Source organism: Littorina saxatilis, linkage group LG2, assembly GCF_037325665.1.
Source record: "Littorina saxatilis isolate snail1 linkage group LG2, US_GU_Lsax_2.0, whole genome shotgun sequence".
NCBI classification, from domain to species: Eukaryota; Metazoa; Mollusca; class Gastropoda; order Littorinimorpha; family Littorinidae; genus Littorina; species Littorina saxatilis.
The window spans coordinates 36,136,532-36,150,168 of NC_090246.1; the positions used below are offsets into that span (position 1 = coordinate 36,136,532).

Below are 13,637 nucleotides of genomic sequence, written 5' to 3' on the forward strand. Positions count from 1 at the left end.
TGGACAATTAACGTACATTTCAATTAACAGATCCCTTTCAATTGAAACTGGCCGTAAACTACTTGTACACATATTACTTTTGCAAATGTCAAGGTCCTTCAATGGTTTGATCCACTTTCACACAAGATTTTTGCGTAATCATTCCATTATTTCTCTCACTCAGTTGTGAATATATACAACTACACACAACAATCCCAGTTCTTCTTCTTCTTCTGTGTTCATGGGCTGAAACTCCCACGTACACTCGTGTGTTTTTGCATGTATGACAGTTTTTACCCCGCCATTTAGGCAGCCATACGCCGCTTTCGGGGGAACAACAATCCTAGTGAGTCTAATGTTGTGTTACAGACAACTCTACACAGAGACAGTCAGTCAACGTTTTCCTTTCCCAACACTGAACTCTGGCCAATCAATTGTATCTTCACACGCACACACATACACACACACATTTCACTCACCATGCGATACTGCTCCTTCAACACCACAGAGGAATCAGCGTAACGTTCCAGCAGAGACTTTGCCAGGCCAAGGGAGCGAGCCGTTGGGCTAGTGACGACTGGTCCTGTCTGTTGGTGGTCGCCAAGCAACACCAACTGCTGGGCCTTACGCATCAAAATCACTGGAAGCAGGCTTTCTGGCTCCATGCAGGACTCGCAGCTGTCTATGATGATCTGTAGTGAAATCAAATAATATGAAATATACAGTGGAACTTTGGAACTAAGACCCGCCCAATCTAAGATTTCCCCTTTTAAGGCCTTTTTAAAAAAAAAATTTTAACATTTTCTGTTCATAACATCCATTTAAAGACTGCCCCCTTTTTACACCAAATTTTCGCATATATTTTGGAGGTCTTCAAACAGAATTGTAGTCTTCAATTTCACTTTTTCAATTCTTTTTAGTACACAAGCGTCATATATGGTTTTTAAAAACATCCAACTATAAAAACCAACAGCAACACAGGTGCTGGTTCTTATGACCACCTGTGTCTGACAGTGTAAGAGTATGCCTGTTTTCACTCATACAAGTCCGACGCAGAAATTTGTTTCAGCTGAATACTCAAGCTATTTCATTGCCCACTTTTATTTGATTCCATTCAAAGTTAAAATGTTCTGAGTTTCTCCAAGCTTCCATGTCTGCATTTCCCACATTTACAGTGATCACATTCTATCAATCCACAGTAACAGATGGTCTGTAGTTGAAAAGACAAGAAAAGACAACACTGTTTTGACATGGTCTGTAAACCATCACCAAAATAAATGCAAGGGATTCCTTCAGTGTCATACTGCTTCCAATACCAAATATGAAGCCCCATTTGTGCAGGGGGGGGGGGGGGGGGGGGGGGGGAATAAGAAAAAAATAAAAATAACAATAAAACAAAAACAAGCTCTTATTATTCAGGGCTGTCACTGCACAATCAAAAAACAAGAAAGGTAGGTTGTATATTGTACATGTTGTTGTCGTGTGTTGTGTCACTGTACACAAATATACATAAAATATACCTGGAAATTCTAGATAGCAAAATCTGGAAACTTCCGTTCAAAATGTCGCAGTCTGACACACATCTGAGCACATTTAAGGTGTTTCCTTTTTCACTTGTCTTGGTAATTCCCAAATCCACAAAAAAGCAGGACCCATGATCATTATTCACTGACCTGTTTGACGTTGGTGCCCATGGCCATCCTGCGACTGGCGGCGGCAGAGCAAGTGGCCAAGATGACCTCCGTCTGTCGCAGTTCCTGTAGCTCTGCCTGTAGCACGATGCTACGGAATTCCTCAACCTGTTAGAACGCAAGATATTTTACTAGCTGATTCTTTCTTCAGATTGTGTGAATATACATTGTATTCATACTACAACGAAATCATATTGAACAGAGGTGGAGCAATGTCTATACCCTCAAGACAAAGCAGACTCAACATCTGCTTCTAAACAGTGAGCTACAACCAAAGTCACATCAATATAAATAATTCTTCTAGGTTCAGACTCACTCAAAGCCTCTCCAGCTACAAGATGGTTCAAATTACAACCTGCTCCCTACCTGATCATCAGTGATGTCTTGCGGGTACAGCCCAAACAGAGAATCATACTCCAGAATTCTCTGGGAGAACCTGTTGGACTGGCGACGAATAAGTTGATGCAGCGCGATATCCTGAACCTCGGGCTTTCCTGGGCTGATGGCTTTCAGCTTGTTGGGCGGGATGGTGTCCCTGGGGACAGGAAAAGTCAGGCTCTCCACACGTTCACCATAGACACGCACCACGCGGGGGTTGGCTTGCTTCAGGGTCTGCAGTTGTGCTGAAGAAAGAAGAAAAGATACTGTAGTTACCGATTTTTGTTCAAAACTTACAAAAGTGGATATGAATCTGTTTTGGTGTCCTAAAGCTCTGCCTGAACCTTTCTGAACTCTTGCTTCAGACTTGTATTTTCTTACGGCAGTACACTTTGCTTTTGTTTTTCTTTTCATCCCACACCACACCCTTACCGAATCTTTTCCATCATATGGGGCCCACTTGGGGCTTGGGGATAAAGGAATTAACAGTCATCACCATACCAAATAATATAATAACAGTTATTGTACCTGCAATCGCGTCCACAGCAGCGTCAGAAGAAGCGCAGATCAACAGCTGTGTGCGAGCCATGTCGTAGCTGGCCGGCTGAGGAGTCATGCTGTTGCGCTCCACAAACAGGCAGGCCAGGTGAGAGGCGGTGAGCGTCTTGCCAGTTCCCGGGGGTCCACTGATGACGGTGAACGGCTGTTTGATTGCCGTCTGGACCGCCTCTTTCTGGTCCACGTTTAGCTGTGCGCTCAGCTTGTTGACCAGGAAAGGCACGTCCGACTGATCAACTGTTGACGCAGAAAAAGCACTTCTGTTGTAAGATTTTCGTGGTGGTAAGGTTCAGCTTAACATTTCAAGTTATGTCCCACTAAGGTGAGTGTTAAAGCATGGCATAACGTTATTCACAACACTATACAAGTAAGTCAGCGCTAGAGACTACCCAGATAATTAATGTGGCCACTGTGGGTCATCTCAGGACCATAATCTGTTTCATTTTACAGGTATTTTTAGTACCTCAGATTCACAACAAATTATTCAGTGAAAAGCCCAAAACAGTGTGCAAGTTCTCACCACAATAAGAAGCTTTCAAGCTCACAAAAAATGTCAAGTCCCAAAAAAGTGGAGAAACTGTGGCGTCACAACTGCATACTTACTGTTGTTTACAGGCTTGCGTCCCAGAGCCACATCCCTGGCCAGGTCGGAGGCACTCTTCAGGCAAGCCACACTGTACTCCATCTCCCTGCACAGTCAACAACACAACTGTTTTAGAATGTCAGCACAAACACTGAACAAACACAATTACTATAGTGCAAAAGTAATCATAACTTGAAGCATTATCAATATCAACAAGAATGCTATGTCCTACACACTTCAGTTATTATTGATTCCCTGCATTCTCACTGCATGAGGACATTTCTCAACATAAGGAGCTAGGTTCATGCATGACAATCTTGGATTTCATTTGTAAGTGTTCTAAATTCTGGTTCTATACTGGGAATATATATTAAAAACCCAAAAAAAGAAATTTTGTTCAAAATGATTTTCATATGATTAATATACTTACCCAATTCTCATAAATGCATTGACTTCAATCTCACATGCTAGATGTCGAAAAACTACTCAAATTACCTGCCCTTGCAAGGGTGGTAACCAAGCTAAAAACAGACGCCATAGCCGTTGCTATGCCCTGTCCCACCTGGTTACCCATAACCCACCGCGCACCACGTGAGCGCCGGCATCCGGAATAATAATTCGAGACTTCTCAAAAACCCTTAGGAAATAAAGTAGCGGGGATGGATGGGAGGGTATTAACTATGAGAATTGGTTAAGTATGAAAATTTACTATTGAAATTTTCCATTAAATTACATATTCTTACCCCAATTCTCATTAGTCATAAATGCAGATTGCTCCCAAAGGCGGAGGGAACTTACTTATGTCCCTGAGAGAACCTGTCCTGCAGAAACTAACGAGGGCAAGGAAATTGCCCCATCAAGTTAAGAGCAGGAGATGTCCAGGAGGTAAAAAATTAATGAACACATCATCAGACCACCAAAGAGCTGTTGGCAAAACTTCGCATAGGCAACAGGAACACCACCAGCGAGAGAATAACCCCAGGCTCTGGACTCCTGTAAAGGAACAGAGGGAGGACTGAACGCCCCACCCCCCCCCCCCCCCCACCCCCACCCTGTGTTCAATAAGCCATCACTCATAGGACTGTCCTATGAAAGTAGCAACACCTCTTATAAGAGTCAATAAAGAGAAGCCTCTTTCACCTATAGTGTAAAGAGATAAGAACATGAGCTTTTGGCTCTTAGTTCCAATTGACTGAGCGCAAATCAAAAAAGGATTTTAAAAACTCTAACCAGACAGTTAGAAAATCCAAACCGCCCGGAGCGAGAATCCTCCCGAGAGGAGGAAATTAAACACCAGAGGAGATTGACCAGGTTTCTGATTCAAGGAAATCTGGCCGAAAAACCATGAGAAAAAAAACAACGCAACTATAAGCTCCAAGGCTACAACCTCCGGTAAACCCCAACAACGCATGTGCCTCACTGCCCTTCGGGGCTGAGGCCCAGAGTAAGAAGAACAAAGTCCTACGCGTTAAACAAGGGGACGCCTCTAAAAACAAGGTCCTTTGATCATGCCCGCAAAAGCGCCATGATCAGAAGAGAGGCCTATTTGTTCCAAAATAGCTGAGATAGCCAAGACGCCGGAACCTCCAAGAAGAGGCCAAGCTGCCCAGAGCCAAAAAGAAACAGAGGTGATTAACCACCTGGATTGAGAGAGGGGCGCTAAGGAGTTGCACCCCCACTCTATACGCCAATTGGCCAAGGAGGCCAATACACAGAGAAAGTGGAGGACCATGTGCTTCATGCACCAAGACCAGAGTCAAAACCCCCGATTTGTAACACAAACAGCACAACCTCCAGCCCTGTATGCAGATGGCCAAACCCGTGTGCAAGCCCTGAGAGGTCCTGCTGAACGAGTCGGCCAGATTATAGAGCCGGCCGGGGAGAAATTCCCCTGAGAAATTGATTTAGTGTGAAAACAAGAAGGGCAAAGCCCATACGACTCACATGCTTTACACATTTTTCCTACCAAAATACATGTGACCTTGACCCAAGGTCAAGGTCATCCAAGGTCATGCAACACAAAGCTGTTAATTCAAGACATAGGAAGTACAATGGTGCTTATTGGCTCTTTCTACCATGAGATATGGTCACTTTTAGTGGTTCACTACCTTATTTTGGTCACATTTCATAAGGGTCAAAGTGACCTTGACCTTGATCATATGTGACCGAATGTGTCTCATGATGAAAGCATAACATGTGCCCCACATAATTTTTAAGTTTGAAACAGTTATCTTCCATAGTTCAGGGTCAAGGTCACTTCAAAATATGTATACAATCCAACTTTGAAGAGCTCCTGTGACCTTGACCTTGAAGCAAGGTAAACCAAACTGGTATCAAAAGATGGGGCTTACTTTGCCCTATATATCATATATAGGTGAGGTATTGAATCTCAAAAACTTCAGAGAAAATGGGAAAAATATGAAAAATAGCTGTTTTTTAGGCAACATTTATGGCCCCTGCGACCTTGACCTTGAAGCAAGGTCAAGATGCTATGTATGTTTTTTGGGGCCTTGTCATCATACACCATCTTGCCAAATTTGGTACTGATAGACTGAATAGTGTCCAAGAAATATCCAACGTTAAAGTTTTCCGGACGGACGGACGTCCGGACGGACGGACGGACGGACGACTCGGGTGAGTACATAGACTCACTTTTGCTTCGCATGTGAGTCAAAAAACCAAATCAGAATCCCGTAAACTCTGTCTGACAGGGAGTGAGAACTTGCTCCTCCCTGCTAGTTCACATAGGAAGCAACAGAAGTATTGTCCGTATGCAACCGGACATGCCTGTATATAGCCAAAAAGAAAGGCTAGTAGACTGAGAGCTACTGCTCCTAACTCCAGGCAATTGAGATGCCCAAGGAGTTGAGTCTACATCCACAGCCTCAAGACTGTAATTGCCAAAGTAGGCTCCCATCCAGACAGAGACGCATCCATGAAGCGGTCTAAGTCCGGGGGGGAACAAAGCTAGGGAAAACGCCCTGAGCGATCCAATTGGATTCCAGCCACCTACTCGCGTGGAGGAACCCACCCTGGAGGAGGACCCTCTTGTCCCAGACCTGTGAGGCCGAGTCCCAAAGAGACTTGAGGAAAGACTAGTAGAGGACCAGCATAGCCATCGATTCCATCTGACCGAGGATCAAGGCTAAGGACCTCGCAGAGGTCTGCTCTCGTGCCTGTGGCAGTGATAAGAGCCTAAAGCCTCTCTATTCTCTCCTGTGAAGGACGAACCTTCCAAGAGACAGTGTCGAACGGCAATCCCGGGTAAAAAACCTGGGATGGGGACAGCTCAGATTTTGCCTGGTTTACTGAGAACGCCAGGCAAAAAGCCTGGTTCAACACACAGGCATGGGAATTGAAAATTGTAAAAAAGGCGGAAAATGTATAACTGAAGACGCGAAGCGTCAAGTCGACGGCGCAAAGCGCCTAGCCTTACTAGGGGGGTCCGGGGGCATGCCCCCCCGGAAAAAAATTCTCCAAAGAACCCAGATGGTGCAATCTGGTGTCATCTGAGCTCCAAGTTTGCCATTAAATTCTGTTTTTAGAATCAGAGTTTTTAGTACCAATTTTTGCTTTTTTGAAGAAAAAAAAATTATATACTTATATATGTATTATACAGTGAAGTCCGGGTACAACGAATCTCAAGGGAGATAAATTTTAGTTCGTTATATCAGCAATTCGCTGTGGAGTTTTCAACCCTAAATGGTCTTAAGACAAGTTTTCCCACTCACCTTCAAATGATCGTCCCATCGATCTTTCCTTGGAGAGTACAATCTCTGCATGTTTTCAACAGCTTCATAATATAATCCATAGAGAGAGGCATAGTTCAAATGTTCACTTTACTGTCACAATTTTAGAAGTAAAATTTAAAAAGTCGTGTAAAAGCATGTACATGTACATTCTGATCAATCTCCGATCAATCTCCGGTTTCATGGTGTCCACCAGTTCTGGTGCATGTACTACCCTGGCCAAGTTTCCTCTCAAGACATCAAAGAGACCGCCCCATAGGTTAAACTCCCCATAGGTTAAACTCGGTCACTGACCCGGGTGCAGGAAGTGTTTCCTCTCTCATATGAAAGGGGAACCACCTCTCATAGCTAAAACTGAGTCAATGACCCCTAGAAAGAAGGTCAGTGTCTATAAACAAGGCCATCCAGCTATCACAATGGACCTGCCTTTGATCTCGCCTCACACACAGATCGTTGTAGCCTTGTGACTTTTAGAGACAAAGGTACACTACGAATCCTATAGCGTGCCCGCGAATCAACAGCGAGCTGTTTCACTCAAAGTTCAAGTAACTGAGGCGGGCGGTAGCAGTGCGTGAACAAAGTACGGACAGTTTTCGCGGGCTTTTGCGCAAAGGCAAAAGTAACCGGTGCTTTATTTATTTGCCTCCCCCTTTATTTTTTCGGCGGACACTTTTGCTTTTTCGGCGGAACAAAATAAAAATTCGGCGGAAATCCGCCGTTCGGCGGACAATTCCCATGCCTGAACACCATCTGAAAGTGCAGCTGGCAAGCTGATTGACTCTGATAAAAGACCAACCAGTCCCCGAGGTCGCCCAGAGACGAATAGCTCTCCAGAAACGGAGCCACTTCCTGTCTGCAGGAACGCATAAGGAAGGCTCCTGTGAGAGCACAGAGGAAAATCTCAGCCAAAGCTGTTACCTCTAGACCATGCCGTCCCACCTCCTCCGGAGAGGGAGGAGACACTGAACGAAACACCCACTTTGTGACCGGGAGCGCATCAATGCGCTGCTACTTGTCCATGAAGGAAGGGCAAGACTGAGGCTTCTGAGTAGGTTTTAACAAAACCCCGAAAAAAGCCTGACCCTTGCTTCCTGTAACCGGAGTGAAATCAAACCCCTTGAAAAGAAGGAGATCACACCTGGTGAAGACAGTGTGGGCATAGAACATCACTCACGAACTCATCTGCTCGGTGATGACCCTAGCCAGAGCTGCCAGCAGCATGGCTACGGCCCTATCCGAGGCATCCTCCCTAAACCAAAAAGAGTCCAGGGAGGATAAGATGGCTCGTATGAGAGCACAGAGGAGAGTCTCAGCAAAAGCAGATAACTCTAGACCATGCCGTCCCACCTCCTCCAGAGAGGAGAGGGAGGAGTAACATCACGAAACCCCACGTTCCCTGTGGTCTATTTGTGAAGCCAGGAGACTAGTTCCGGCGGAGCGGAAAAACTAGCCCTTGGCAACGAAAATGTCTGGATCAGATCCTGAGACTTGACATTCCAACCTATCTTCTTCCGCACTAAAAGTGAGAACGAAGCAGCCTGAAACCCAGAAGCCGGCCACTGGCTAACAGAAGGAGGAGCAGGACCATGCGCATGAAGCAGCGGAAAAGGTGTAGGCTGAAGACCACTACCCTGAGGTGCGGGTCAAACCAAGAGCTGCAACATGTGGTGGGCAATCACCGGAGACTCGGCAAATTGAAACGATTGCAAGTAAGCCCGCGTAAACCCAAAGTCATCCGCGGAAGAGGGAGGAAGAGAGACACCCTGCTCTGAATCCGCCACCCCATCCGGGAAAAAGTAAGCTGCCCCAGCATCCGCTTTTTGCATAGCAAGCCTACAAGCTATAGGCAGCGCTACACACTCTCCCTCCTCAACCGAGGAGTCCGAATCCCGACCAGCCGTTGTGTCAAAACACAAAAGGAGAGGAGACGGGGGAGGCAGCGCACTAAAACTCCTGCTGATAACACCGCCAAGAGTGAGAGTGAAAAGCGTTATCAGTCTCTGCCTGCCAACCCAAACCGCCCACCTGACGTGAGGGGGGAGAGGGGTTGGTAGTTGGCACAGCGCCCTGCCGAGAAGGAGGGAGAGTGGGGGTACGAGACAAAGCCAAGCCTGGCCAGCCCGTACCCCACCCGCTGTGCGAGAGAAGCATCCCAGTGCTGATAACCAGTCTGCCTGGTTTGAGCCACGCCACTCCCCGAGTGGGGAGGGGGGTGGTTCGTCACAGCAGTAACCCCTGGAGGGGGGAAAGACTGAATGAGACGCAACCGTAAACGACCGTCCCCCACTCGTCCACCTGCTGACGTCCTGTAGCCCTACCGCTCACCCACCCCGAGGAGGGGGGGGGTGACGGATGCTGGCTGAGGACAATGACTACTGGCAAGGTGATACTGTAGTCCGAGTCCCCACAATCCATTGTGTCAGAACACAAAGAAAGGGAAACTTGAGAGTTAAGAGCATGTTCTGTCTCCGCCTGCCACCGCCACCGCTCACCTACCCCAAGGGGGTAGAGGGGTAGGCATCCTGCCAAGCCACCCTGCCGAGAACAAAGCAGAGCAAAGCTCATTGTTCCCCGACCGCTGTGCGAGATACCCTGCCGAGAACAAAGGAGAGCCAAGCTCATTGTTCCCCGACCGCTGTGCAAGAGACTGGCCCCGGCCGTCAAAACCGGTCTGACCAGTGCGGGCAGCTAACACAGCCCCCTGCCCCAAATGGGGCAGAGGAGGAGTATGTAACATAGCTTGGAAAGGCAGTACGTGGCACCCCCGCTGAGATGACTGGCTTGAGCCACGCCGCGCCCCAGATGGGGAGGGGGGTGGCTCGTCACAGCAGTAAACCCCTGAGAGACGGGGTGAGAGACACAACCGTAAACGGCCGACCCCCACCCGTCCACCTGCTGATGTCCAGTAGCCCCACCGCCCACCCACCCCGAGGTGGGGGGGGGGGGGGGGGGGGGGCGGTGGCCGGGCAAGGACAATAGAGGCACAGACTGAGAAGACAGTCCAACAGCGCCCACCCAATCCCGCCCAGAGGGCGAGAAAGGGTGGGCCGCAGTCACAGCCCCCACCCGATCCTGCCCTGAGGGCGGGAAAGGGTGGGCCAGTGACACAGCCCCCTGCCCCCATTGAGGCAGAGTGGGAACCAGCCCAGGCTGTGACTTACCGTGCCCCCCCACTCCCCCTTCCAAACGGTAAGGGGGTCGCATGCCCGACTCAGCTGTGCTAAAAGCAAGGAGAGAGGGCAAAGACAGGCGGGGAGCAGGCCCCCTCTCCCAACGGAGAGAGTGCTTGTGAACAACCCAGTACTACCAGAGGCAGAAAGGGTTGAACCGAACTGGCCATTTGCACCAGACCACGGTGCGAAGCAGGAACACCCCCCCCCCCATCCCCCAACCCACTGAGAAATACCGGAGGTAATCAGAGTGGTCTGTGGCAGGTAGGGAGCAGGCCCCCCCTCCCGAAAGGAGAGGGTGCTTGCGAACAACCCAGAGCCACCAGAGGCAAAAAAGGGCTGAACCGAACTGGCCACTTGCACCAGACCATGATGCGAAGCTGCCAAGGAGTACACCGCCACAGTGGGCGGGCCGATCATGCCTGAAACAGCTGAGAAATAAACACATTTCATCGTTAAGTCCCCCGAAAGTGGAAGACACTGACTGGTTCTCCTTAAGAGGAGAGGAGGGCTGGAAAGAAAAAACGAAACCTTATCCGCAGGAACAGCTACTACAAAAGCAGTACTACTCGAAGGGTCGACGACCCGCACAGAAGTTTCTAAAAAGGGCTAACAGCCTTATTCACTTTCTGCCTAGCCCTAAGTTACTGCTTGCTATCGGCCATCTTGAAAATGGGCGAAATCATAGTCCACCAGAAAAGTAAATTTCTGAAGCGGCTGTAAACAAGCAGCTAACAAACAACAATTCAATTCAATAAAAAAAGGGCAGGTCTCACCAAAAGAAAGGCGAACAGGTAAAGGCCCCCCCAAGCCCATAAAGTCACAAAGACAAGGGCTAGGGAAAGCCAAGTGAGCAGACGAATTCCGCACGTCTGACGTGTGTCGTCGAAAGTCGAGAATGATTATTCCGGATGCCGGCGCTCACGTGGTGCGCGGTGGGTTATGGGTAACCAGGTGGGACAGGGCATAGCAACGACTATGGCGTCTGTTTTTAGCTTGGTTACCACCCTTGCAAGGGCAGGTAATTTGAGTAGTTTTTCGACATCTAGCATGTGAGATTGAAGTCAATGCATTTATGAGAATTGGGGTAAGAATATGTAATTTAATTCGGGTTTTAGTCTTTTACATAGGCAATGCATCAAAATCCGAGGAAGAAACCTTTCAAGAACAACAGCAATACACCACAGACCTGAAGAGCGGTGTCTTGGGAATCCACTCCACAGTGCAAGGCAGCTGAGACACCACATGGCTGTCCAGCAGCATGGCCGGCGGGTCAAATGTGGACGACTGCAGCCGCACCCTCACGCTGACCTCCCCCATTTTGTTATGCTCCACCCTCGTCACCACGCAGTGACCCACCCAGCTGACCGACAGCGACCCCATCTTCATCATGGCCGACACTTGCTCGTTGAGCGACACATCTTCTGGGATGTTGAGGCCAGGGTAGCGTACACACAGCAGGTCTAGCGGCGCGGGGACCGACTTTTCCAAGCCGAAGACGCCAAGGTCGTGGCGGGACTGGCTGTCACCGGAGAACTCTATCTGCCGCTCCTGGCAGAAGGACTCGCTCAAGGAGAACTCTCCAACAAAGATGTCATTGTCACCGTTATCACCCATGGCGTGCTCCTTGCTCCACACCACTGCTACATTATGGACGATGGCCGAAGCCTGGCTGTTCACAGCCGTTTCTGCAGCTTCCAGCGCCAGCACAGGCATCCAGCTATGCTGATAGCTCCCGTCGTCAGAGTAGAACCCCGAGGTTGAAGGCAAAGAGGTGAGGTTGGCGAAGCACTGAGTGGGGTTGGTGTGGTGCTCGACACACACGTCCAATGTAGGGGTAAGACTGAAGAGCTGAAGGCGTGGGGTGAGAATTCCGCGTTTCAGCTCGGCGGCGACCTGCACCTGTGCCACCATAGAGGTGTGGAGAGACAGGGAGAACTCGGCGAAGTGCTGGATCAGACCTCCCCTGCGCACCTCTGAGTTGACGTCCAGGGCAAAGCGACCGTCTGAGATTGAGTCGTGGACATGCTCCTGTGGACAAAATGTATGGTTTGGGATCATGAACAATGAATCATGAACAGCTGTTGTTAGACTGAACTACTTAACACACGCACACTTATGATACAGACGGATAGATGCACACATACACACACTAAATAACATGAACATCAGGGAAAACCACCCTCATTTTTTGTACTCTTCAAGCATTTACACAGACATGCACTAGCATATGCATGCGCTCACACACACACAAACGGAGGAACGTAACATGAACATCTGGGACATCGGCTACCATTTTCAACACGTTTTCTCCACAGACAAATGCATGTGTTTTCGCAGGCGCACACTCACTCAATCTCTCTCAATGGCTAGTGGTTTCTTCATGGGTTTTCACATACATGCATCTTTGGAACGCACCGAGACCGAGATAAAACCAACCTGTACAGCGGGGACAGTGGCCAGCATTTTCTCTGTGTTTTCTTCGCGCACAGCAGCCAACAGCTTCTGCCACTGGAAGGGAGGGATGTGACTGACAAAGCGATCGGCGCACAGCTCTATGCCGTCACGTCTGTTGGAGGCTGGCTGGCTGCTATTGTTGGCGTACGCAGTGTCGTAAATCCTCTCCTGCCAGCTCAGCTTCACCTGAAGAGAAACAAGTCGCATGAAGCGATATAACAACATTTAGTCAAGCTGTCGGCATCAAAGTAACAGATTAACACCAACAAATAGTCGTCGCCGAGACTATATTTCAGATAGTCTCGACTAACCACACCCAAAGACTCAGACGGGTCACGCTCGTCTCCGTGTAGAGTGCAAACGTAGTATTTAGGCCTACTTAATCTATTTTCTGTAATTCTGAGCACATTTTTTTAGAGTAAACATGACATTTGTATATATTTATGAATTCAGGAGAAATTGAAGAATACGATGCAATTATTTCTAAATCTGTCAGTGAACAATTATTTTTAATGACATCTTTAATGAGCAAACTAATTAACTAATTTTTGAGCCTCCAAGCTGAAATGCAATACCAAAGTCCGGGCTTCGTCAAAGATTACATGACCAAATTTCAACCAATTTGGTTGAAAAATTAGGGCGTGACAGTGCTGCCTCATCTTTAACAAAAAGACGGATATAACGTCATCAAAGACATTTATCGAAAAAATGGGGATATTATACTCCGGAACTCTTATGTGAAATTTCATGAAGATCGGTCCAGTAGTTTTCTCTGAATCGCTCTACACACACACACACATACATACACCACAACCCTCGTCTCGATTTTCCCTCCATGTTAAAACATTTAGTCAAAACTTGACTAAATCAGGCATGGGAATTGAAAATTGTAAAAAAGGCTGAAAATTTCTAACTGAAGACGCGAAGCGTCAAGTCGACGGCGCGAAGCGCCTAGCCTTACTAGGGGGGTCCGGGGGCATGCCCCCCCGGAAAAAAATTCTCCAAAGAACCCAGATGGTGCAATCTGGTGTCATCTGAGCTCCAAGTTTGCCATTAAATTCTGTTTTTAGAA

General features: G+C 47.9%; 1 protein-coding gene across 2 annotated transcripts in view; it reads right to left on the reverse strand.

Annotated features, from left to right (window-relative positions):
- Positions 1–13,637, reverse strand: part of LOC138958875 (3'-5' exoribonuclease HELZ2-like) — a 117,999-nt gene that overhangs the window by 8,178 nt on the left and 96,184 nt on the right. For both annotated transcript variants that reach the window (XM_070330185.1, XM_070330186.1), the window contains 7 exons: positions 12,548–12,751; positions 11,298–12,139; positions 3,210–3,295; positions 2,577–2,843; positions 2,037–2,293; positions 1,653–1,778; positions 459–671 (listed from right to left, as the gene is read on the reverse strand). In XM_070330185.1, the coding sequence (XP_070186286.1) occupies positions 459–671; positions 1,653–1,778; positions 2,037–2,293; positions 2,577–2,843; positions 3,210–3,295; positions 11,298–12,139; positions 12,548–12,751 (1,995 nt within the window). The remainder of the gene's footprint in view (positions 1–458; positions 672–1,652; positions 1,779–2,036; positions 2,294–2,576; positions 2,844–3,209; positions 3,296–11,297; positions 12,140–12,547; positions 12,752–13,637) is intronic.